Source organism: Podarcis raffonei, chromosome 10 (assembly GCF_027172205.1).
Source record: "Podarcis raffonei isolate rPodRaf1 chromosome 10, rPodRaf1.pri, whole genome shotgun sequence".
Classification (NCBI taxonomy): domain Eukaryota; kingdom Metazoa; phylum Chordata; class Lepidosauria; order Squamata; family Lacertidae; genus Podarcis; species Podarcis raffonei.
Window position 1 is genome coordinate 34545695 of NC_070611.1, and position 23689 is coordinate 34569383.

A 23689-nucleotide genomic window follows, 5' to 3' on the forward strand; every position below is an offset into this window, starting at 1 on the left:
TCCTGCACCCAATCAGAAGCCACCATTTGGTTTGCGAACGTTTTGGAAGTTGAACGGACTTCCAGAACGGATTCCGTTTAACTTCCAAGGTATGACTGTAGAGGATTCCTACGCATGCACAGAAGTGTACCAGAAACTCCTACTGGGCAATTCAAAGTGGTTATTCAAAGGGTAATTAACAGGCTATTCATCTGCAGGGATGAACAGGAAACAATAAAACTAGCTACATTTTTAAACCATATACTTTAAATTGAAGTTACCACAGATCTTTGCTTAATGGGATTCTACTTTTAAGTAAATATCATAAGAAAAACTTGTCTATGGAAGAGTGCATTGCGTTAATTAGTGTACTGTTTTAATTCCATTTCCAGTTAATTGTGAGAAAGCAATACCTTAGAACCAAAGTGTAGAAGCAACCCAGGGCTTGAACAGTAAAATCTGCAGGGTTAATCAAGTGAGCCCCTGCACGTGCAGAAGACTCTTCAGGTGCAGAAAGAAACAAAAATGTACACCTTCAACCCCTGCAACTGACAGGTAGTAGGAAGACTGCAGAGTAGCCAGGCCTGGTATACACGTGTTTCCCTAGCCTGCTGAGCAGTGTCTCCTGCTTACTGTACTTCGTATGCTGGTTCAAGGCGCTGAACTCAGGAGCCTTCAGCCGAGGAACACACATCAGATACGGGAACAGCTCCTCCTAGTCCTTACACAATGGCCAGTGCAAGCCCACACTGAATAAATATAGTTACCATGGGACAAAAATGTCTATAATTGGGGTAGGGTCTAAACCGGGTTGTATGCACTCCTAGTACTGACAAGATGACTGACAAGAGCTTTTTCAGCAACTCAGCCATTGTGTTCATCTTATTTGACTACTACAATGCTGAGTTGGGGAATATCAGTGAATTTGTGACCTCACAAATGTGAAGCCTTGGTCACAGCCTTCAGTAAGCCAGCAGTAACTTCTTTGGGGTGGGGGGAGGAAGATATAGTCTCACTCCATTGGCGTCTTAAGTCTGAGTCCTCTTTAGAACTAGGCCAAATGTTCTTCTAAATAAGTCACGTTTCTCTTTCTGTCTGGCAGGAGTGCTGGCCAAACAGCTTCCCCATCCTGTAGAAGGGCCTGAATATGGGAAAGTGCTTCTTCAAAGGAAGAATCTAATGTAGGATTTAAACAATATTTTACTTGTGTATTCTTCTATGAGCAGAATCCACTTCATATTTTGTTTGGAGGAAGTCCTATTCAAATGAGTGAGATCTATATAGCCAGAGTGCTTTAGGGCCACTTCACACAAGAATGGTTCTAAATTCAGCCCACAATCTTAAAAACCAAACAACCAATTCAGTGTGTCTCCTTTAAGTTCTACAATTCCCAAAACATTGCATGTGGGCATTTGGAGCTCCAACAGGGTCACAGGGTTTAAGAAAATTAAAGGTGGCTTGACAAACCACCACTGTCTTGCTCAGTTGGTAGAACATGATACCATTATTGTTGTTGTGGTTGTGGTTGTTGTTATTATTATTCCTGTTAATCTCAGGGTTGTGGGTTCAAACCCCATGTTGAGCAAAAGATTCCTGCATTGCAGGCAGTTGGGCTAGATTACAGATTCTATGAAACATACCTCCATCTTCTCTGGATAAGCCCTTAATTAATTGCACCCTATCTCAGAATTGGTCCTAGCTTGCTATACACCAGAAACATTTTTTTATTCATCAGATTAAAATGCTGTATCTGGGCTTCCCTGTTTTGGTTTTGTTTCAACACGCATGTTAAAGAAACCACTTCCTGTACACTTGTTTCAGAATACTGATGCAACTCTTTCCTGCTGTTTTTAAAAAATATGTTTGAAGTACAAGTGATCAGTTTTCCAAAATATACACCTTGTATTTAATTAGTTTCACTAATCTGGAATTTAATCTTTTGCCCATGAATGTATTGTTGTGGTTGTATTACTGCCAGACACATATTTGGGACTGGTGTGCAAATGCCTAGACAGTATGTGATCACTATCTTTCTTGTATTTCTGTCTGTCTATATTAATGTGGTCTGGGGATCCTATGCTAAGATACTAGTTGATACCTCAGCTTTCTACACTTCATAATACTTGAACACTAATAATTGTAAACAAACTTCCCAACAATATTAACAATGATGCCAGTGGAGGCTCTTCCACACTAGAGCTGGTGTAGCACAGCTCTGCCAAGAAGAGTGCCAGACATTAACTACCCCCCCTCCAAAAAAAACCCCAACAAATCCACACGCTCCATTGTTAGCAGACCTCTATTAATCTCAGAAAGCTACAATTGTTAAACCATTCTGTGTAGCTCTATAGGGTGAATAGAGGTCTCCCTAATATCTCTCAGCACCCTTAACAAACTACATCTGTCATGCTTCTTTGCAGGGAAGCCATGACTGTGATATGATAATGCTTTAAAGGTATAGTGCAGATGGGCCCTTAGTTGTGTCCTAAGTATCCATAAACCTGCTGCTTAAGTGTCCATTGTTTGTTTGCATGGAAGAGAATGGGGAGAAAACCTGAACAAGTTGCCATGCCTCTGTGATCCCATGGGCCACTCCTACATGACTTACTAGCAGTTCTGGCAGGTCCAGTGGGCATCAACTGTCATACATTAAATTGTATTAATAGTCTAGCTGTCAAGGGGAAATGTGCAATCCCCCCCAAAATTGGGAATTTCTTATTGAGATCCATAGGCCCACTCAAAATTACCAGGGGGCTACATATCCAACTATATATTGTAAAATCTGTTGATGCTGCTTAACTTCCACTTCACATATTGTTCATATATATTTCGGGTCCAATTCAATCAATACAGAATTGCATGCTTAGAACATCACACTTTTGAAAATGCAGTGGTGTCTACCATGGGTGTAGCCAGGATTTATGTTTGGGGGGGCAAAACCGAGCTATCTGTGACATGATTGGTCAGTTAAGTATTTTTTTTTATTTACTTGATTGGGGGAGGGCAGCTGCCCCCCACCCCTTTGTCTACCCACGGCACCTGCTTTGTGTATTATTTTGTGTCACAAATGGATCATTACTTGTACATCTGGCATTCTCACATTCATTTAAAAAAACATAGCTGAAACACATGAATTTGCACATTGACCCTGGAATGAGGAGATTCATAAATTCTTCCAGTCTCTATGTGGTTAGTCATTATTTTCTATAATAGTGAAATATATGGTGGCCACATGGTTTTTCTACTAGGACAAACAGAAAATATAAAATATGGGAAAATGCTGTATATATGTCTATGTTTTTTGAAAGAAAAATATATATTCTGCGACTGTAAAGGTTTGGGGCTTGCAGTGTTGCAGGCCTGTGGCAGTAGATCTTGGTGGCAAGGTTCTGTAGGGTGGGGAGAGAGACACGATCGCTTTGTGAATTTACTAGGTGGGGCCAGGATCAGGTAAATTCTCTCTGATCTGGGTGAAAGCAGAATCCAACTGAATGGAAGTTCCAGTCAGTTGGGAGTTAACCATCAATACGGGAAACAGTTGAGTTTAGTCAGTTGAGTTGAAGGGGAGAAAGAGAGTTGATGAGGAGGGGGTGACGAATAGACCAAAGAAAAACAGAAGAAAAAACAGGCATGGGTATTTATACCCATTGAATTATTTTTTTCCTTCTGGCGAAGATCAAGGGAAGGGAGCTGGTGACTGAGTTGGTCTGAGATGCTGATCTATTTTAAAAGTCTTACCAGAGGATGGTTACACAGGCAGGTTTTTTAAAGTTGACTAAACTGTCCAAGCAAGCCAGAAATACAACCAGAGGAGACTTGGGGTAAAGAGGCAGATTGTATCCAGAAGCAGGACTAGGATATTGGCGGTACGTATTTGGCTAGGGTGAGAGGTATAAAGAATATTGCCAGAGGTAAAAGCTGCTTAGAGGCTACTGTCTATTGAGTCCTCATAAATTGTCAACTACTGTACTGCCTTTGAGGTCCCCAATATAAGTGTCAGTATCCTGTTACATGACACAGTATCAGCAATCTTAATTTCAAGTTCATTCTGTCTATAGTGTAGGTGCCCATCTCACACCTAAATTTTATATACATGCCATTAGGAGGTTTTGAAAGCCTTCTGAGGGAAACTGGTGGCAGCAGGAAATTAAATAAGCGCAGGTACCTAAACCTGTGTTTATAGAAAGTGCTGCTGAGAGAACTGTATATTCTGGACTGGATAGTTTACTGTTGTGTGTAGTACTGTAATTCCCCCCCCAAAGAGTCCTGAAATCACAAACCACTTCAAAATGTGGCTAGGACTGGTGTACAAGCCAAAATGGGGGGGTTGAAGAGGTTTTAAAATTATTGCACATCTTATACATGCAATTCTGGAATATGGACAGATCTGCAGACATGGCAACTATCAATATTTTGACATTGTGAACTATTATTACTTAAATTACTATATTATTTGTAGTGATTCAATTTTTTCTGTATATGGACACTGCAATTCCAATATTCTGTTGTACAAGTAATCAGTTGTCCATTTTTTAAAGTTTACTTGCTTTTTATATTTCATATTTGTTTTAATTATTTACTTTGTGGTGGTGGTGTTGTTATTTCCTGCCCTTCTCCAGCAAACAAATTAGTGACAAGAATAGAGTGGATCCGGAAAACATATCTCCAGTGCCAAAGAGGTGCTTTTATGAAGTTTATTTATTTCATTAAAAAAAATATTGCATCAAGAAGCTACTGAGAAAGGATTATTGTACATTCTCACATGAGACATTTTATAATGCTCATTACAGTTCTTAAATAGTAAAGGACTTATACCATACAAAGAGATGTTAGAGAAGCATATAAGGAAGTATAAGAAAAGGAACAGTTCAGATGCAAAATTGACTCATGGTCTCCGCCTTCTACTGAAACGCCTTCCGATGATTAATTTCCTGTAGTCTTTATGCTTATAAAGCAGAACAAGTGAGATTAAAGGCAGCCTGATGTTTTCAAGCTAAATATCAAATGCACAACAAAGAGGATTTTTTAAAAAGCTAATACATTTTGGCACTCTAAGAAATCAACACAGTGACTGGAGAATGCCAGAAATCCATTTTTTCTTTGGTGTTTTGCTTTTCCTGAATCTCTCTCTTTCCTGCTACTTTTATGAGTCAAATACTTTGCCAGACATTGGAAATGCACAGTTTATTGAGGAATGTGTCAGAGTGCATAACAAATTCCGATCCAACGTGAATCCACCAGCTACCAACATGAAACGAATGGTAAGCGATGCTTCATTCTGTAGCTATGGAAAATGTGAACATTGCTTTATGTGTCTTGAAGATTTAAAATTACTTACTGGCAGGTGTTTTTAATTAAGGTATTAGATGCTACAGGTGTGTGTGTAACCCTAAATTATCACATTTCCTAATGAAACGTATGTTGTGTTTTATTAGCCATGGCCTCTAAAGTTCTTTCGAATGCATTTCTGCATTTTTGTTTTTTGTTTTTAACTTATTTCCTTTACTTGTTTTTAACTTATTTCCTTTACTTGATTCCTACAAGCCAAATAGCACCAATGCTGCTTTCATAGCATCATCTGATGCAAACTATCGGAATTAAGGGGCTCAACCTGGGTAGCAAAGTCCAAATGAATACACTGGTGCCTTGCAAAACGGGTGCCTTTTTCATGATAATGTTTGGATTGATTTGGGACCTTGAAAAGCACACAGCACTAACTATGGGTAAATCCTGACAGGATAAGAATTCAGTACCTTTATTAGGAACAGCTATGGATCAGAACAAAAAGTCATTGCTTTTGAGTTTTAAAGAACTCTAACACCACCACTATTATTTTTATTATTATTTTATTAATTAAGCTTATTGTTTGCCTTTTGTTGCCAATGCAACCCAAAGCAATGTACAGTACAAAAATAAATTATTCTTTAGAGAAAGGATTATGAGGAAATGATACATTGTTGATAGTGGAAGGCTTGTCTTCATGCTTACAGTTTTAAGATTGTGATTCAAAACTTTGCAATGTGCCCCTTAGATGCAACTGTAGATGGCTTTAATGCATATTGAGATAACTATTGAAAATTATAAAATCTGCATTTATTTGGATTGCTCTCTAAGACAAATTGGATCTTACAGTTTCATTTTAAGGTTACTACTGGACTAACCAGCACTAATTAGTGTCAATAGCTAAACTAGGATCCGCTCTGTTTTTATGCTTATGCTTCTATCAGCAATTTCCCCTAATTTTCTTTAAAACTTCAGGGATGGTGATCAGGCATATATCCAACTTCCTTTTGAAGGTCAAACTACACATTACATTAAACGGATGTTGGAATTTTATTTTATTTTTTAGTTAAATTGCTGCTGTGGGGAGAGATCAGGACAGTGTAGGGTAGCTAACCATTTCCTTCAAAAACAAAAGCCTCCAGCAGCTGTGAGCTATGGGAGAGAATCTGCTATTAACACAGAACATTATTTGTTCATTTACCTTACCCACCCTTCCCCATAAGATATTGGATGACTTCCAGCTTCCATGTCCATTGCCAACACAATTCCCCCACTCCTGCCTGCCCCACATAACCAACTCTGCAATAGCTCACTCGGTTAGCACCTGAGGAGAGCAAGGAATCATTAAGCAGCTAGCAGGTGCTCACTGTTTCCTATATTGGCCTTAATTTCAGTGTTGCCACTCCCTAGCTTGCAGAAGAGAGTGTGGGCTGAAGTATGGATGCATAAAGCCTATACTAAATTAGAACTGTATGTAGCACTCTTATCATTTTTATTTCTAAGGTAAAGATTTTGTTTTAAATGAATATATAGTTCCTCTTTCAGGAAGCTTTTATGTTTGATGTTTCATTGTGTTCCATTATATTTTGTTGGAAGCTGCCGAGTGGCTGGGGAAACCCAGTTAGATGGGTGGGGTACAAGAAAGTTGGTGTTGGTGTTAGTTCACACTGTTGAATGAAGATGGCTAACTGTAGGTAAACTATTTTGACTTTCTGTTAAGAGTTGTGGAGATAATAAGGTAGTTTGGCTGTTTAACTGCCAGTTAAATTCTTTCAGAACAAGGATAGGTTTGGGAGCAAAGTTTCTGTCTTTATATACAGGCACAGTACATTCAAAACTGGTGGGCTCTAACTAGTCAGTCAGTGTATATTCTTCAGCCCATTAGACCATAGTCACAACCTGATTTGCGGGGACGCGCTGAAATTTGAAATGATTGGCTGGAAAGAGACCTTGTCTCAAAATAAAAGGGTTGTTTAAGACTTCAATCATGCTTAGTCAGAGGAAACATGAAGAAGACGACAGAATATCAGTTGCAGGAAGAACTAGGAGCTGGAGGCAGGCAGGGGGCACTGGGGCTTAGAGGTTTGGGAAGTCTAAGAAAATCCAAGAGCAGAAATCCCTGCAGACCTCCTTGGATCCAACCATTGAAGAACATACGTCCCAAGAGGCAGCCTTCAAGAGAGTTCTATAGGCAAGTCAGTCAGATGCTGAATGCCTGAGGTAGCAGAGAGTGCTGGACCAGGATGAAGACTGCATCAGAAGTTTTGGGAAAAACCTAGAGGACTCTAGAGCCAGAGAGCTGCAAGTAAGGAGGTACTGGGCTTAGGGAAGGAAATATGAGGGCTCTGAGTCCTAGAGTCCTCCCACCTCCTTCCCAAAGCCTAGTTAGCGCTTTCCCAGCTTTGGGAAGGAGGTGGTAGGACCCTGCCAGAGACTTGTACCTCCTTCCCAAAGCCTGGCGCCCCACTTGGCTGACTTTGAGAAGGCAGTGCAGGGGCTGAGGGGTGTCACTGTAACAAGGCAGTGTGTGGCCCACGGGTTCCATGTTGAAGTACTATTGTGGCCTACTTGGTATGAAAATTTGGACCATCCTGCTCTATAGGGAAGAGGTGGTGGACCTGAGTGAAGAGTGCAAGCCCTCAGTGCCTAGCTGAGTGTTACCTGGGTATGCATGGTTTAGGGGAATTGGCTATAAAGCTGGATGGAACTGAATCTCCCATCTTCCTTTTGAAACACAACAATAGCCTTATAGTGTAACAATTCTGATTTAAACAAAAAACAGTAGCAAAGTAAACTTCAACATACAGTAACCATACAAACTAATATCTGTTTATAACAGCAATTATTTAAAATTAAAGTGAAAATGAAGCAAATTATATTTTGAGTTGATACTGTGCTATTTTGTCCTACATTTATAGCTGCTGGGAGGTAAACATAGGGCATAAATTGGTACGTGGATATATGGTGGCAACAGTAAAAGGGTTAGAAAAATAAGTAAAAAATTATAACTTAAGAAAATAAAATCTAAAGGTGCAAGGTACCTTTACATAACAAGTAGTGGAGGAGTGGGATCAGCACAGTATGGTGGCGGTGGTTTGCGATCTCCACCCATGCATTCAAGTTAACACAGAAGACTTAATTTGACAGTTATTTCCATGTTTTGGGGGAGGGGTGGTGACTAAATTTGTAAGAGCCTTAATTCTTCTAAATTTTAGGATTTTAAAAATTATATTGTAAATGAAATAATTTGTCTTTTCTGTAGAGCTGGGACCACAAACTAGCAGAGATTGCCAAAGGCTGGGCAAAGAGGTGCCTATTTCAACATAATTCTGACATCAAAATACCAGGGAAGGTACACCCCAACTTCACAACAGCTGGAGAAAATATTTGGACTGGCTCCTTTCAGATTTTTAATGTGACTTCGGCCCTCACTGATTGGTACAATGAAGTCATGCATTACAACTATGATACCAGATACTGCAGTGATGTATGTGGACATTACACTCAGGTAAGCCAATGCTTACATCTTGACAGCTGATCTTGTATGCTTTCTAACATGTGCTGTGAGTCAGAAAATCTCTGCTTCGGATTTTGCCCTAATCAGTAAGCAATAACAGTATCCCACAGATGCAGATACGAGTAGTAACCTACTTACAGATGTTTTAAACTGTTTATGTATTTTTAAATAGCAGTAATCTGTCCTGGAACTTTGTGAAGGGTAAGTAAGAAACTGAATTGATGATGATAACAGGGTTATTCTAAAGATAACTCATATATGTGAAGCATTGAACATTCTGAAGCTCAGTATAAGTGCTCCACGTTACATTTTTCCATCTAAATCTCAAGGTTTTTCACTGAAACATCAATAGTGTTATGATTATTTTCTGGACAGAGGGAAAGCAGCACTGAAATCTTAGTTGCACACACTTAATTGCAGAGAAAGAAGTAGTCTAGTTTACAGTTCCGACTCTGAAAGGGGGAGGGAGCCCTCAATATCCCTTAATCTGCTTTGCTTTGAAAAACAAAGCAGCTGGGTAAGTTAGCTGTTACTCTAGATCAGAGGTTTTCAACCTTTTTGAGTCCACTGCTCCCTTGACCAACTACATTCTTTCTGCGGCACCCCTGTGGGGCTCAGGAGCCCAGTTATGTCACACCTAGCCTGCAGAACTGGCAGCCTCTCACCCTTTTTTTTTTTTTTTTTTTGAACATGCTCCCTTTTGAACAGCCTCCTCTCGTTCAGAGTCCTCTGGGCAGCCGCAGCTGCTGCCCCTGGTCTCTGAACTGCCCTCCCTCAAAGAGAGGTGCCTCCTCACACTGCCCACAGGGGTCTGGGACTTCATGTCTGTTCCCAACAGCAAGGGCTGGCGGATTGGCTGGCTGGGCTCCCTTGCTTGCTTGCTTACTTACTTACTCCAAGGCCGCCTCAGCTCCTGGCAACCAGCACCTGAGACACCATTCGCCTGGGGAGCTGCTGCAACAAATAGCTGTGCAAGCCTTTGGGAGGCAGAGTTGAGAGGGGGCATCAGAGAGGGGAGGGAACGAGAAGGCCAGTGTTGCCTGCAGCACCGCTGACCAATTAAGGCACCCCAGGGTGCCATGGCACACTGCTCTAGAGAAGTCTTAATACTAAATAATCTTCACAATCTACCCATTTAATTTCAGATGGTTTGGGCAACAACATACAAAGTTGGTTGTGCCGTTCTCTTCTGTCGTCAAGTAACAGGCGTTACGTCGAATGCTGCACATTTCATTTGTAACTATGGGCCTAGGTAAGTGTCAAGGAAGAATGAGTTACCGCAAGGGGTATGTGGTGGAGTTGGAGAGGGTCAGTTGAGAAGCACAGTTGGACAATTAGAGGAGCTTAATGGGATTAGGCAGAGGAGAGGAGGTTGGTTGTTCTGTTCATTAAAGGTTGATAGTCCTTATAGTAAACAGAGGAAAGTCAAGTATGGTAGGATAGTAGACAGAATTGATGATGATGATTTATTTTATTTATAAAATCACAGCTTGTGCTTCTCTTGCTTGCTTTTTTAAAATTATGAATGATTTGTTCTGGTCTGAAGAATTCTAAGAAAAATACCGGTATATCTCATCCCATGTGTTAGCTTTGATATGCAGAGTACACCAAACAGCAGGAGAATAATGTGGTGGCAGCTGTTTATTTTGGTTAAGGCTGCAGGGAGTCTGGACCCAGTGATCTTGAGCGCTCAGGGCATGGTACGGAACTCCTGCAACATTACAGGGAGCTTTTTGATTTATAATTAATGCAAGAAGTTTTCTTGTGAAGGAAATACTCTTGCATCTTCCAGAATCAAGAAGCTGGCAACTCTGGGTTAAGGCCAGCAAGTCCTTTCTGATCATGGTAAGAATTAAAGTTCAGTTTCAAGATGAACAGCATATCCAGCAATAGACCTAGTCTGGCGAATGTAGACATAGTCTTCATTACACATATACACTGATTTCATCCATAATAATAATAATTTCATTATTTATACCCAGCCCGTCTGGATGGGTTTCCTCAGTCACTCAGCATATATAAAAGCGTAATTAAAGGTCAAACATTTAAAAAAATCTTGATACAGGGCTGCCTTCAGATGTCTTCTAAAAGTTGGGAGGGCATCCCACAGGGAGGGTGCCACTGCCAAGAAGAGTAGTTTACTGTAAAGCTCTCTACACAGGACTGCTTTTAAATACAATGTTAATTGAAGACACCATTAACAGGATGTTGGAGGAGCAAGGCAGCATGTAACACACAAATCACATGGGTTACCAGTTTCTATCCAGGCTTAAAGTGAATATGTTAACCTCATAGAGCTCTGAATTGTTCAAGATCAGGTTATCTTAAGAACCGATGCTGCACATATGAACCATTCTAAGCCTGCTCTCTGGTCCATCATAAAATAGTTACTGATCCCTGGGTGGGGGATATATTTTTCAGTGCTAATACAGGTAGGTGGAATAGCTGGGGACAGAAAGTTCCAGGAGAGGAAGGGTCAATGGAAGTTGGTCCTAGACAGGATGATGGAGGCGGCCTGTCTCTACCATTTGTTGTTTAGCTGTGTCCAACTCTTCGTGACCCCATGGACCAGAGCTCTCCTGTCTTCCACTGCCTCCCGCAGTTTGGTCAAACTCAATTTGGTAGCTTTGAGAACACTGTCCAACCATCTTGTCCTCTGTCGTCCCCTTCTCCTTGTGCTTCTACCATACTCCTTATGAATATGGTGAGGGAGGCAAAACGTTCCTGAAGACTGGAGTTCAAGACTCTCACAAACTATTTACCATTGTAAGCAGTGGCCTGGCTCAGTGTGCTATAAATACCAGAGCTTTTGTGTAATATTGCAGATTATCACACTCTGGCATTCCTTAAACCAGTAATGGGGGAAACCCATGCTCTTCCTGATATTCTTGGACTACAGCTTCCATCAGTGGCTATACTGGCTGGGGCTGTTGGGAGTAGAAAGAACATCTGGAGGGCCACAGCTTCCCCATTCCTACCTTAAACAATAAGAAATGGTATGCATTCATTAAACATGGGAGGTTTGCAGTAAACAGATTCTAGTGTACAGTATTGGTATAAAAACAACACATGGTATTGTTTATATGCCTAGGAACATTATGTTCAGGCAATGTAGGTAAGATTCTGATGGCATGTGCTTTGGTTTGAGAGTTCATAGAGGCAAATATTTCCCCAAAACATCTTAATTAAAACAAGTTGACATGGAAACAAATGTATTCCATTGTACATTAAGAACATTAATATTTATTTAGTTTGCTAATTCCCAGTCTCCAGGTTTCAGCAAATGTAAATACATAAACAAAAGGGGGAAGTAGAACTCAACAGAAAATCATTAAATGTTAAAATCTTGCCCTTTCTCTTTTTGTTTCCCTAGCCTCGTACATTGATGTCCCTACCTGGTCTCAAATTAAATCTCCAAATGTATGGTTCCTATCTTAAATTGGAGGAGAGGGTTTGAATTCCCAGTTAATCATTGGGATGGCTAGACCAATATCAGCACTATCAATATAAAACAATTCCTTTCAGCTATTGCATCACCTCTCCGTTTATGTTAATTTTCAAAATAGTTAAATGAGTGTGTAGAAGAAAGGGATCATGATACATCGGTACCTTGGGTGGAGTTGAAAGCTCGTGTGCCACTTTCAGCAGTTGTCGAATAGAAAACAGCAAGAATCCAAACTGTGGTTTAACCTATCATTAAACTCAGGCACATAGCTGGGAATTGATACTTGATGAGTGTAGTAGGTTCAGTCTTGATTTCGAAAAGGTGGCTGCATCACCAGTTTAATGCCCTGAAATGTCCCTTCTTATGTCTGGCTGAGAAACTATCTAATTATTCCTACTCTCTATTATTAAGAATTTACACAGACAGCAAGCAGTTTGAATGTAACTGGAATAAGAATCTTTAAATCACATTCTGTACCCCCCTCTTTCCACAAAGTGATCTGACAAAGCTGTTCTTTTACAGTGGCAATTTTCCAACATGGCCATACAAAAGAGGAACACCCTGCAGCGAGTGTGACGAAGAACCGTGTGTAGACAAACTATGTGGTAAGTGAAAAGGAATTGGACTTGCATGGCAAAAACAAAGTGTGACGATCGATTGAACATTTGTTACAAGGTATTATATTTAGAACTTGCCATAGTAGATTCCTCTCCTAGTTCTAATGTTAAGTCCCACCTCCTCTTGGAAAAATAGGGACATCCTACGTCACACCATCTTAGCCAGAGATGGCTGTAAATATTCAAGGTCCTGAAGCTGGAAATGTAAAGTTTGCAGGAGAAGCTCATATGAGAACAGATGACTTAAGCACATTACTGTCTATTGGATCATGTGGAGGTGATACTTTATAAAAGTTCAGTGTGGAGCAGACAATCAGCACACATTTTCAGGCTTTTTTTCAGTGGTGGTATGTCTGTTGTGGAACTCCACCCCTTCACAATGGACCACAAAGCAAATTTATGGTGAAGTATCTATTTGCTTGGAAGGAAGTATAATCCTGGGGAGTGCTCTTATGTCCATTTTTGTGCCTGTACAATGGTTTTTAATTGCAATTATGTAGTTGGTTGTGTGTTGCCACCTGCCACCAATAATTGCTGTACTTGTAGCAGCTTTGCAAAGTAGTGCTGGAACTGGGCTGTTAGTGTACAGCTTTGTTCATACTGAAGTTTCTCCATGCAGAATATTCACATGGGGAAAAAGTTCCCCATTATTTTAGGTGAGCTAGAACATAGTGAGAGCTGGAACCTCTTTGCTAGTTTTCCAGCAGCAGCCAATATCCAGCCATATACATTCCACAATGCACCTTGTAGTGAGAAATGTGGTTTCTAGAACGTGATTTGTTTTTCAGAGACAACATATGTATAACCCCCAGTCTATAAGATCTTGATAGAATTTAGGCTACACCAGATTAAATGTTGTTTCAGATATCTAGACAGCTGTGAATGCAGACTCCCTTGCAAATCTGATGCATGCTGTAGAATTACAGTGGTGCCTCGCAAGACGAAATTCGTTCCGCAAGTTTTTTCTTCTTGCGAGTTATTTGTCTTGCAAAGCACGGTTTCCCATAGGAATGCATTGAAAATCAATTAATGCGTTCCTATGGAGACCGCTTGCCAGGCTGGCGGTGCGGAGAAGGGCTTTTCTCCCCACCGCAAGTCTTCAGGACAGCCTTCCGAAGGCTGGCGTGGGGAGAAGGTCTCTCCGCCCCACCGCCAGCCTTCGGAGGAGGTCCGAGGACAGTGGGGAAGACGCGCTGCGCTTCCCCGCTGTCCCGGAGATTTCCCTATGGGCTTTCGTCTTGCGAAGGAAGCCCATAGGGAAATTCGTTTTGCGAAGCGCCTCCAAAACGGAAAACCCTTTCGTCTAGCGGGTTTTCCGTCTTGCGAGGCGTTTGTCTTACGGGGCACCACTGTAGATACATGCAGAAAACTAATTAGTTGACTAATATTTTCAGCACACTCCAGGGACTTTTGACTTTGTAGAGGCACAGAAGATGCATTTGCTCTACACATGGAAGAAGCAGGGAGGGAGTCACAGATTTATTTCATAAACAGCAGGCTGCCTAGGGTCCTAGAATGAAGACCATGAACTTTGGCTTTTTACATAGACCCCAAGAAGTTTTGTCAGCTTTAGAATGATTCATAATTTACAAGCCTAATAATCGAGGAAGTTTCAAACTTGAACTACTCTTAATGTCTTTTTACTTTTATTTATAGGTAAAGTCCAGGAGGAGTCAATTTCTGACCAGGATGACTCAATTCGTAACCAGAAGGAGTCAATTTGTGACCAGTACTGTATCACCATTCTAATACTGAGACCATCTTTTGCTTTAGGGACTTTAGCAGCAGTCTTCTTTGTGAAGCAACGTTATCCCACAATATTTTTTTATGAATAAACTAGCAATGGAGATAAAGAGCTGGTGGATTAAGCATAGTTAGCTGGTATATGGCATTAACGATTAAATGTCAAGTCCAAAGTCTGCTTTAGAGCAGGCTAGTCAACAAATCCCATGAACTGTAGTCAGACATCTGCAGGACACCACACTAGCTATCCCTGCCTGCTTTGTTTAAAAATTGATAGCAGAAAACAATGCACCCTTTAGTTCATGGTTCAAAAGTGATGTCTGTTTCTGGGGTGGGTTATTTCTTTACTTACCTGATTTTAATGCATTTGTTATGTGTTCATGTACATCAATAAAGCATAACGGAGGCATAATTTATGACATCTTGACAACAATATTAATAAAATGTTGTATTATTTTAAAAATGAGCAGTGATAATGTAAATTGTTGGAAGGGTCTAAAATGTAAACAGCACTTGGGGAAAATAAGATTTAACATTTTCTCAGACTCTGCCTTCTTTCCATAAGTCACACATCACAATACCACAAATAAATGCCAAGTACAGGTGTGCAGGTAGCTGGATAGAGTGGGCATGCAAACAAGTCTTGCTTTGCTATCCTCACAACTACTGCATCCCCACCCCAAATTCCTCTGTTACAGAGGAAAGGCCTGCAAGAGATATGAATACTCTATACCATAAGGGAGACCTGATAAAACAGGACTTGTGACGGCACAGATTCAACAAAACCAAGTAGAAGCCCCCTGGCAGACTTTCCCCACAGAGGTCAGGGATTGAAAGGTGTGCAACACGTATAAGGCTGTGGTAAGTGTTTCCATTCATTCTGACAAATGACACCACAATATACTGTACAAAATAATATCTGGTAATATTGTGTATGCTAAAAACCTTCATACCAAAAACTTTCAATGCAAAGAACAAGCTGCCAATTTTACTTTCTGCAAACCTTGAAATCACTGAGGGGGTTTTCCAGGCCACAGAGAAAGCAAAATTTGCAAGTAGTTTGATGTGCACTACGACAATGCATCTAGTCAGTTATAAATCTGCAGTTTATGAAAACTTCCTCCAGGGAAAAAAAATGGAGCACTACAACCTTAAGGAAAGATCATTTCTTTTTCTTTGCATCTGCTGCAATTTTTAACTTTACTTCTTCCTCTGGAAGTGCTCCCAACTTCTTCTTCTTTGCCTTTTTAACCTTTTCTTTAATAGCTTGGATATCAATTTTTGTTTCAGCCAAAGCTACATAAAAAAAAGATAAAATATGGGTTATGTATTTGTAGGTAAACAAATTGGACCCAATGTATATTCAAAACTTTTACACACATCCACTGAACCAAGTAACATGACATCAAGTTGTGCTTAGCAAACTGTCCTGATTCACATGTCATGATCGGCTAGAGTGAATTACCATGACCATGTGAATGTACTGCCTCCCAGAGAAGAGATGGCACCAACTTTGCTCCTCCTCAGGCTCTTTTAGGGCAGCACAGGATGGCAGTTAAGCAAAGATTTGGGTTTAGTGTGTCATCGGAACCTGTGATGGTGGTTAAAGGCTCTCTTCCTTAACCACAGGACTAACTTTGACTACAGTGTTGACCCTGTGTGTTGCAGCTGTGAAAAGCAATTTACATTAGCAGTCATTAAGAAAGGGATTAAAAAAATACAACTGCCAATACAGTGCCATTAAACAAATATATAGTGCAACTGCATCTGAAATACTGTGAACAGTTCTGGTCCTCTCACCTCAAAATTATACTGTAGCGCTGGAAAAGGTTCAAAAATAAGCAACCAAAATGATCAAGTAGTTTGAAGCAACTCCCCAGAACTATGGCACTACTTGTTACTTGGTGTTATCCTTCATTAATGTTAAAGCCATCAATGACTACTAGCCATACTGGCTATGTTTTCCCTCCCCTGGCGGTAGCAAAACTGTATGCTTCCATACACAAGCTGCTAGGAATCACAAGTGGGACAGGCAGCATGGATGCAGCACTCAGGGTGGGCTCATGGCCTTGCAGCAGGCCTGTTTGGCCTCTGTGAGAACAGGATGCTAGACGAGATGAGCCTTTGGTGTGATACATCACTAACCAGAAACATAATTCTTCACTTTTCTCTTCCTCAGAAGACTTGTTACTATGTCAACATAGAAGACCAATGTTAATTCATTACACAGAAAGGCCAAAATAATTTCCCTTCATCATGTCAATACTGAAAAGAGAACTCAATTATAAAAGGTGTTGTTTTTTACAACAAACAATAATTTGAACTCATCTTACCTTTCTTTGGTTTTACAACTGTTTTTTCCTTGGGTGGAATAAAAGCTTTGTTTCTCTCTTCTTGACTCCGACTGATTGCTTCTGCTTGTTTTGCCTAAGTTTAAAAAGGTCATACATTTCAGACAGAGCACATACAATTAACATGCATATTTTAAAACAACTTCAAAAGACACCAGAGTGGCCGTACCTTTATCTCCTCTACCCTCTTACGCTTCTTTTGACTTTCTTTCAAGAAATATTCACCACTTGCCAATTCCTTATCAATCTGTAAAAATAAAAATTATGATTAGCATGTTCCATACTGAATATTTTTTTAAAAAACTATAAAATAATAATCAGAAAGCATTTTTTAAAAAAATTCATTAAATCTGTATTCTTTCCTTTCTCCCAAAAGTACATATTGAAATGAAGCTCCAGCAAATTCAAGGTTTTATGTATGAGCACACAATACACAAAGGATCATAAATGGATTAAGTACTACCATAACTTAGACTGCAGTTCTAATACCCATATACTGTACAGTATTATGAATAAAATCCACTTAACTCAATGGGACTTATTTCTGAGTGAAGCATGCAGAGTCAAGCAATCAGCAAATTTCTTTTGTATGGCAAATAATTTTATATGAATGGTCGTGTGAGTTTTAAAACTGAATGGTAGCTTAAACTGTTTTACTTAAACTGTTTAATAAAAACTAAAATGTCTTTATAAATAATACTAAATAATATTTAATCACCAATACCAAATAAATATGCAACTGTGCAGTCATTTGTACATATGAGGAAACATTTATTAAACACTACAACTCACTAAACCCATCAACAGTGATCATGGAAATTTCAGCAGGGGGTTAACTTAACATGTAAGCAACCCCTGCTGAAATTTCCCGTTACATGACTATTAAGAATGCAGAAGCCCTGTTTTCCTTTCTCAACTGCCCACCCTAAAGCCAGCATAATTTTCACTCACAGCTAAGTGAAACAAAATAAATTCAAAACAGCCTGCATACATTTGCTATCGTTCTGGTAGGAAATTGTCAACTGCAATACAGAGCAATCCAAACCCCTGATCCACCAAACTAGAGGTGGTCTTGAGTGAAGCAGAAGAGTTATGTCTGCCTCTGTCAGCAAGAAGCAGCCCTGGTTCCTAAGCTGCTTCAGCTTCCAGCAAACTATAGCAAGGGGCTTCATTTAGGCTGGTTTGCTGTGACAACCTAGAGCTGGCACAGGAAACATATAGACTTTTTCAAGCCACTGGCTGGCACAAGCAGTGGAGCTCTAGATGCTGTGAACACTGCACAGCTCTGTCAAGTGTTAGGACTGCAACACTTTTATATAGATTGTAGATAGCATTCTACTCTTCTGAATATTAATTCTTCTTTGCCACTGCCTTGAGATTTCCTTTGTTGGGACAGAAAGGCAAGCAAATTCCCTTTTAAATGTATATTTGGATTCCTTGACGTGCAATCAATTTAATTCAAACTCATCAATGTTCTGCAGTAAAATTCAAGTGAGATATAACAGACCTGACTCTCTGGTTGTGGAGGTGGGAAGGGAGTATATTCCTTCTTGACATTTTTCTTCTGTGGTTCTTTGCGTTTGTTTAAATTCTTGTGTTTGAATTTAGGCAAAAACCGTTCCCAGTTCTGCAATCGTAATTCGGGGTCTTTTGACAATTCCCTTTTAATCATCAGAGTCTTCAATCACATTAAAACAACAAGAAATTAGAACATAGTATTTGCTCTGCTCCTTTTAAAAAAATACATTCAGAGACAGGGAAAACGAGGTTATAGTAGATAAAAACAACATAATTTAATTATAGCAGATAACATAAGGTATCAAATGTGAGAATGATCAAATTTATAAACTAAGTAACCAAGCCTAATTATGCCATGTTCTTTTCATGTTTTTTAACATGACCAATGACAAAAGAATTTTGTTATAGGAGAATGTTTAAAAGGTAACCAGCACCTCAACTGAAAATTGTTACAGTAAGGAAAGAGTGATACTTACATAAAACATCTTATACAATAAAGAAAACTGCACTCACCTTGATATTGTATATGGGATGAATATTCTTCATTGTATCAAGAACAACTTTCCTAACCTAGATTTTTTTTAAGAATGCAAATGGAGTAGTTTTAATGGCTAAATTTATAAACCACTGTATTTTAAAAGATAATACTAAGAACAAGCCTATTTCAATAAGCAAAGCTTATTAATCTTATATTTAATTGATCTTTTCAGAACCATTCACTAAGATTCAGAAGAAGCAGACTGACAAACTGATCCTTTAGTTTACACAAAAGCTTGCATGCTATGGACAATTTAAGCCAGGCTTCCTCAACCTCGGCCCTCCAGATGTTTTGAGACTACAGTTCCCATCATCCGTGACCACTGGTCCTGGTAGCTAGGGATCATGGGAACTGTAGGCCAAAAACATCTGGAGGGCCGAGGCTGAGGAAGCCTGGTTTAAGCAATAGTAAGATTTTTGGTACTTGTACCCTGAAGCAATACTGCACCCATGTAAGGAAATTTGTGTGTAGCAAAAACTTTGTCATCATGTTTTCCACTTGTCCTAGTGCACTTCCACTACTTTGCAGCTTGCATGGATGCAAATACTTGGTGCTTAAAGCACTTTTTGTCTAATACAGGGTGAGCCTTTTAAAAAAGGCCCCATGGAACATGTGTACTCTGTATCCACGGGGCCTCTTTTAAAGGACTCGCCCTGTACAAAAGGACCACAGAACTTAGCTGCATGATAAAAGTTCTATGCCAGCGACCAACAGTGTAATAACAAAGTGAATTCCTTGGACAAAAACTGAACATTTAAATAAGGTATAATTACCAGATTTGGGGGGAGGGGGTTAAATGCATGGAACTTCTAAAACATTATTTCCTGTGGAAAAGAGATCTTACCTCTTTTAAGCCATTAAAAGGTCCAAGAGCTGAAACAGTATTTCCCTGAACCATAATGTAGCAGTTTGTTAGCAGTTCCAGGGCCTATGTCAGAAAAAGATATGGGAAATATTTCAGGACTCAAATCATGTAAGCAGCTTTCTTAACAAACGCTAAGGCTTCAGTCTTAAATTCACGCACAGGAAGTAAAACCCACTGCACAGACTTTGACTTATTTCTAAGTAAACATGCATATGATTGATCAGTAAGTATGTAAGACCAACCTTGAGAGTAGATCCATTGGGACCAATAAGTCTTTGTCTTCTTTTTATAAATCTTTCTCTGTTTCTGACCAAGGACCCAATTTTAATGATGTCACATGCAACGTCATCTTCAAGGATACGTACAGCCTAAATGGAACAGCAGAGACAGTTAAACAGACACAAATATAGGCAGAAAGATATTTAATATCACTTCACTCTGAGAAACTATTCTGCAAAACGATTCTATATTCAAGTTAGACTGCCACTTCCAGTAAATGACTATTCTAATAAATCCAGGATATCTATCAGATTATTAATTCACAGATTTGTGGGGGTTTTTTCCTGACAATATTAATCGACAATTTAATAGAAATGTAGCAATGGCAGACCACAATTATTTTATCACTGAACAAACCTGCTCAAATGGAACACTTCTTGCTAAAAGCTTTATTAAGTCTCTGGCTCTGATGATTATATATGGGTCAAAGGTCTTCTTTGTTGTGCTGACAGTCATGCTTCCTTCTATTAAGTCTAAAGCTGCATTGATGTGCTGTAAGACAAAGATGGAAGTAACAGGCTATATAGAAACTTTACTGTTTAACAGCCTCAGAATTTTAAATTGAAAAACAAATTTTACAGTCAGAATATATATGAATACCAAACGAACAAAAAAGAAGTTATTTCGATAATTTTCATGACATAGGAATTGTAAAGAAAATGTATTTTTTAAATTAACAGGACTTTCAGGACTGGTTTCATGCTCCAGTAGGAAGATCATTCTTGGTCTTGTTACTGCTGTTCCTCCTTGCTTTTGCAGCTTATTTACCTACTCTCTCTGAGTGAAAGAACAAAGAGAGGAGCAAAGAAGAACAGTAATCTGCACATGGCTTGTCCTCTCCCTCTGAAAAGAGGTCAGAATGGGCCCAGAGAGGCAGCCAAATGAACTTGCAACAATGAGGAGGAAGTGGACACATGCAGATAAAAAATCCCATTGAGAACATATTGGCCAAAGGACCCTCCAAACAAAATGTGCAACCTGCATTAAGGATTCCCCAATAATTATTCCTGCTAACTGCAAAAATGTCCATTAACATCACATAGATCTCATGTTACTTCAAACATCTGCTGCAGAGACACATGTGATTTATTTCCAATGGATCTTGCAGGCTGCTCCAACTTCTAAACAGTAGCTAGATGCTCACAGAGTAATGTAAAATGCTGTGAAAACAGTCATTTATTATTTTAAGTAGCTTGAAACCTGTGCCCATTTCCATTCATGGAAGCAGAAATAAGAACACAACCTGGGCCATCAGCAATCTAGACTCTTAAGTAGAAAGTTAACACACTCCATTTAAGAATAGAAAGTATTCTTACATGTTCCGTCAAAGTTTTCTGCACCAGTGGCCAGCATTCTTTCAGATAAGCTTCTCTGTATTTTGGGAACAGAGTGGCAAAGCTGCTTTCTTCCAGGAGACCTCTAGGATTATCTTCTCTTGCAAATGCTGGCTCTTTCCACCCATCAGGAACAGTGAGAAGTTCAGAATCGTCCACTGCTAGCAATAAAGAAACATATTAGTTTTCCCTAAATGAAAAAGTGGGAAGGGTGTTATGCAGGAGAGACCAAGGAAGGTGCCACAACTATCGCTCTAGACTTTTTCTGAACTCTGAAGTGAGAAAAACACGTGAGGTGCAGTACAACAGCTGTAAAAAAAATAAATCAGGGTACAAAAATGCCCTGCAATATTCCAAACCACAACCTTAAAGAAACATATGCAACTTGGCTTCTAGGAAATCATTCCCATGCAAAACATTACTATTACAAGTTTGTTCACACTCGTGTTATCCGTCTCGGCCTCGATTTAGTCCTCTACCCACCGGGCACCACTTTTCTGCATGCCAGGAAAGCTCACACCACCAGAAAATAGCGCAATCTCTATATGTTTCCCAAGAAGCAGACATCAGATGTCAAAGAAATAAACAACTACCTGAGAAGACATCTGAAGGCAGCCTTGTTTAGCGAAGTTTTTAATGAAGTTTTTAATGTATTTTTAATCTTTTGTTGAAAGCTGCCCAGAGTGGCTGGGGAAACCCAGCCAGATGGGTAGGGTATAAAAAATAAATATTATTATTATTGAAAAACACAAACAAGAAGTTTTTTAAATACTCATTCCTAATCCTTCTTCCCTCTCCCCCAAAGGAAACAAGGCACTAACAACAACAACAAAAGCAGCCAAGGCGTGCCAAGACCAAGGCGGGTTTCACGGGGGTCTATAGAAGACGAAGCGACCAAAACAGACCCAAGCCTGAAAAGGCGCCACACGTGGCGGGAGGAACCCACGTGAAACGCCTTCGCGTGGGGTGGGGATATGACGTTACCTTTGCTCGCTTTCTTGGCCTTGGGGGTCCTCCCCCCCGCGGCTCCCTCCCCACTCTCAGCCTCCTTGGGGGTCGCCATGGTGCCCCTCGCTCCACCCGGCAAACGCTCCACACGGGCGATCCGGAAGCGCAGCACGAAAGAGGAAGAGCGCGATGCCTCCTGGGAGCCGCCATCTTGCCTCTAGGATTTGTCATGTAGAGATAGGAAAATAGAGAACAGGCTGAAAGCTTGACGGAACCAAAAAGCGAAAAGCCGCCACAGGTTTTCTAGGACTATCGTGCCATTGCGCCAACTCATCCCATAGCAAGGTGGTTGTTGTTTTAAAAAAAGCACTTTACTCTGCGTTGGAAGTGGAAACCTCATTCTATTTTTAGGATTGAGATGGGGCGCGACTCTTGTTCTTTCCACCTCTATGGCCTCTTACTGCTCCCAGCCCCGCCCAGCAGCCATGCTTTCTGGGCTTTGCAGTTTTCAGCATTAGCTCCTGGACGCATATAAACCGCGGTGCACGCGGGTTTCTTTTTTGTGTGTGTTGCCGCTGCCAAGGCAACCCGCAACAGATTCAGAGCGCGATTGCAGTTTTGCTGTTTCGGAACTTTGCACGCTCGTTTTACCAAAAGAAATAGGTCTCTCCTAAAATGTATTACAAGGGATGCGGGTGGCGCTGTGGGTAAAACCTCAGCGCCTAGGACTTGCCGATCGCATGGTCGGCGGTTCGAATCCCACGGCGGGGTGCGCTCCCGTCGTTCGGTCCCAGCGCCTGCCAACCTAGCAGTTCGAAAACACCCCTGGGTGCAAGTAGATAAATAGGGACCGCTTACCAGCGGGAAGGTAAACGGCGTTCAGTGTGGTGCGCTGGCTCGCCAGATGCAGCTTGTCACACTGGCCACGTGACCCGGAAGTGTCTTCGGACAGCGCTGGCTCCCGGCCTCTAGAGTGAGATGAGCGCACAACCCTAGAGTCTGTCAAGACTGGCCCGTATGGGCAGGGGTACCTTTACCTTTAAAATGTATTACCTTTTAAATCTCCTCCTTTGGTACCGACTCTCAGGATCAGACCATTGCACCAAGTCATGCATAGTGATTAGACAAAGGAGCCAACTCCTAGGGCCCCCCATAAAATATTTGGGGGGCTGCCCTGCCCCCCAAAAGTTGCCATTCAAATAGTATGCGTACCCCACATCTTGTGATCGATTGTGTGGGGCAGGGTTTAGGTAAAAGGTAAAGGTACCCCTG

The 23689-nt window shown here is 40.5% G+C and overlaps 2 protein-coding genes across 5 annotated transcripts; one reads left to right on the forward strand and one right to left on the reverse strand.

Annotated features, from left to right (window-relative positions):
- The first annotated feature begins 969 nt into the window (after positions 1-969).
- On the forward strand, positions 970-14694 carry LOC128422557 (glioma pathogenesis-related protein 1-like). 2 transcript variants are annotated; one of them, XM_053406670.1, is made up of 6 exons: positions 970-1160; positions 4599-5240; positions 8525-8770; positions 9925-10031; positions 12747-12829; positions 14498-14694. In XM_053406670.1, the coding sequence occupies exons 2-6, from the start codon at positions 5058-5060 to the stop codon at positions 14674-14676; spliced, it is 798 nt and encodes a 265-aa protein (XP_053262645.1). In that variant the 5' UTR covers positions 970-1160; positions 4599-5057; the 3' UTR covers positions 14677-14694. The 2 variants fall into 2 exon arrangements, with proteins under 2 accessions (XP_053262645.1, XP_053262646.1); XM_053406671.1 differs by lacking the exon at positions 970-1160 and having other exon boundaries at positions 4581-4658; positions 4781-5240.
- A 747-nt stretch (positions 14695-15441) lies between these two features.
- On the reverse strand, positions 15442-22593 carry KRR1 (KRR1 small subunit processome component homolog). 3 transcript variants are annotated; one of them, XM_053406661.1, is made up of 10 exons: positions 22454-22593; positions 21452-21627; positions 20493-20627; positions 20099-20224; positions 19836-19919; positions 18967-19023; positions 18443-18613; positions 17105-17182; positions 16918-17011; positions 15442-15880 (listed from the first exon to the last, which is right to left on the reverse strand). In XM_053406661.1, exons 1-10 carry the CDS (start codon positions 22530-22532, stop codon positions 15747-15749), a joined length of 1134 nt encoding a protein of 377 aa, XP_053262636.1. In that variant the 5' UTR covers positions 22533-22593; the 3' UTR covers positions 15442-15746. The 3 variants fall into 3 exon arrangements, with proteins under 3 accessions (XP_053262636.1, XP_053262634.1, XP_053262637.1); XM_053406659.1 differs by having other exon boundaries at positions 21452-21630; XM_053406662.1 differs by lacking the exon at positions 18967-19023 and having other exon boundaries at positions 21452-21630.
- Between the last annotated feature and the right edge of the window lie 1096 nt (positions 22594-23689).

What these genes read in the sequence shown, in the direction of transcription:
- LOC128422557 (XM_053406670.1), top strand. Translation starts at nt 5,058, where the DNA reads ATGCCAGAAATCCATTTTTTCTTTGGTGTTTTGCTTTTCCTGAATCTC. An exon ending in ATTTGTAACTATGGGCCTAG is followed by an intron (nt 10,032 to 12,746) that starts GTAAGTGTCAAG and finishes GTTCTTTTACAG; the next exon opens with TGGCAATTTTCCAACATGGC. An exon ending in GTGTGTAGACAAACTATGTG is followed by an intron (nt 12,830 to 14,497) that starts GTAAGTGAAAAG and finishes TTTTATTTATAG; the next exon opens with GTAAAGTCCAGGAGGAGTCA.
- KRR1 (XM_053406659.1), bottom strand. Translation starts at nt 22,532, where the DNA reads ATGGCGACCCCCAAGGAGGCTGAGAGTGGGGAGGGAGCCGCGGGGGGG. An exon ending in GGCCAAGAAAGCGAGCAAAG is followed by an intron (nt 21,631 to 22,453) that starts GTAACGTCATAT and finishes CTTTATTGCTAG; the next exon opens with CAGTGGACGATTCTGAACTT. An exon ending in CTTTTAATGGCTTAAAAGAG is followed by an intron (nt 19,024 to 19,835) that starts GTAAGATCTCTT and finishes AAAAAAATCTAG; the next exon opens with GTTAGGAAAGTTGTTCTTGA.